The sequence below is a fragment of the Condylura cristata genome, unplaced genomic scaffold (genome assembly GCF_000260355.1).
Source record: "Condylura cristata isolate star-nosed mole 26May11 unplaced genomic scaffold, ConCri1.0 scaffold00008, whole genome shotgun sequence".
NCBI classification, from domain to species: Eukaryota; Metazoa; Chordata; class Mammalia; order Eulipotyphla; family Talpidae; genus Condylura; species Condylura cristata.
Genome location: NW_004567109.1, coordinates 35089836 through 35090992, shown reverse-complemented (window position 1 = coordinate 35090992; position 1157 = coordinate 35089836). Strand labels below are relative to the sequence as shown.

General features: G+C 63.6%; 1 protein-coding gene across 3 annotated transcripts in view; it reads right to left on the bottom strand.

Annotated features, from left to right (window-relative positions):
* The window catches only part of NFIA (nuclear factor I/A), a 349822-nt gene extending 348768 nt beyond the window's left edge, over positions 1-1054 (bottom strand). For 2 of the 3 annotated variants that reach the window (XM_012722388.1, XM_004679058.2), the window contains exon 1: positions 672-998. In XM_012722388.1, coding sequence (XP_012577842.1) covers positions 672-698 — 27 coding nt within the window. In that variant the 5' untranslated portion in view covers positions 699-998. Of the gene's footprint in view, positions 1-671 lie in introns of all 3 variants that reach the window. The other variant, XM_004679057.2, reaches the window with a different exon arrangement.
* Between the last annotated feature and the right edge of the window lie 103 nt (positions 1055-1157).

The window sequence follows — 1157 nt, the reverse complement described above, 5'->3', positions numbered from 1 at the left end:
CCGCGTCCGAGGGGCGCTGTCCCGATCGGGGCCCCGGACGCCGGCTCGCGTCCCTCCCACGGCCGACCCCAAAGGTTGACAAACAATAAACAAAAGTAAGAGTTTGCGGAGGCTGCTGCGGCGCGGGCTCCGGGAGCGGGCCGTGGGCGCAGGGACCCGAGTGCTCCCTGCACCGGGGGGTTTCAGTTGCCCTGAGCTTGCGGGGTGTGCGGTGGGCTCCGTCGGCGGGCCCCTCCCCGGGCGCCGCGGAACTACAGAAACCGGCCTCTCGGCTGCAGAAACGCCGAGTCCAGATTTCAGCGTGTCATGGGCTGCAACCCTGCCGAAACACGTGCGGGGCGTCCGAAAACACCGCCGTTCCGCAGTCAATCGCCCCGATATTAATTAACGCATTAATAAGAGGGCGCCATTAGCCATGTGCCCACACAAATGGCCGTGCAAAAGGAATGCACCCGCATGGAAACAAAGTTACTTTCTTAAAGCTATATTTCTCCCCCCCCACACACCAGCACACGCGCGCACACACACACACAGAGAAACACGCGCAAACACACCAAGACACATGCCCCGGGCCCAGCCAGCGCGACGGCACCCGGCACCCCCTGCCCAGCCCTGGGTCTGCCCCCGCATCCCCTAGCCCCCACCCGGTCCGCATCCAAACAGCTGCTTACCTGGGTGAGACAGAGCGGAGAATACATAACTGCCGGGCGGTGGGGTGTGCGTGTGCGTCTGGGTGTGCGGTTTGGAGGTGTGCGTGAGTGCGGGTGAGAAAGGAGAAAGAGGGAGAGAGGAAGAGAGAGAGAGAAGGGGGGAGAAAAAAAAATCAAGCCTGCTTCTTGCGTTCACATTTCCAACTCGGCTCAACTGCAGCCAGCCAGCGCTATTGCCGCTCCATGAGCTGAACTTTAACCCCGCCTAGAGTTTCCCTACACTCCACTATACATGTCTACTGTACGCGGGCGTTAAAGGCATAGCGCACCCTTTCCCGCTCCCGCGCCCGCCCGGCCTGGTGCCCGCGAGCTGCCCGCGCGCCCGCCTCCGCCTCCGCTCTGCATACACGACTTTGTTTTGGTTACTGACTGGGAAGGGGCGGCCGGGCGTTGCCTCGGTCTCCGAGGCGCGGGGGCTCGGGGCAGGGAGCCGGCGGCGCCAGCCCC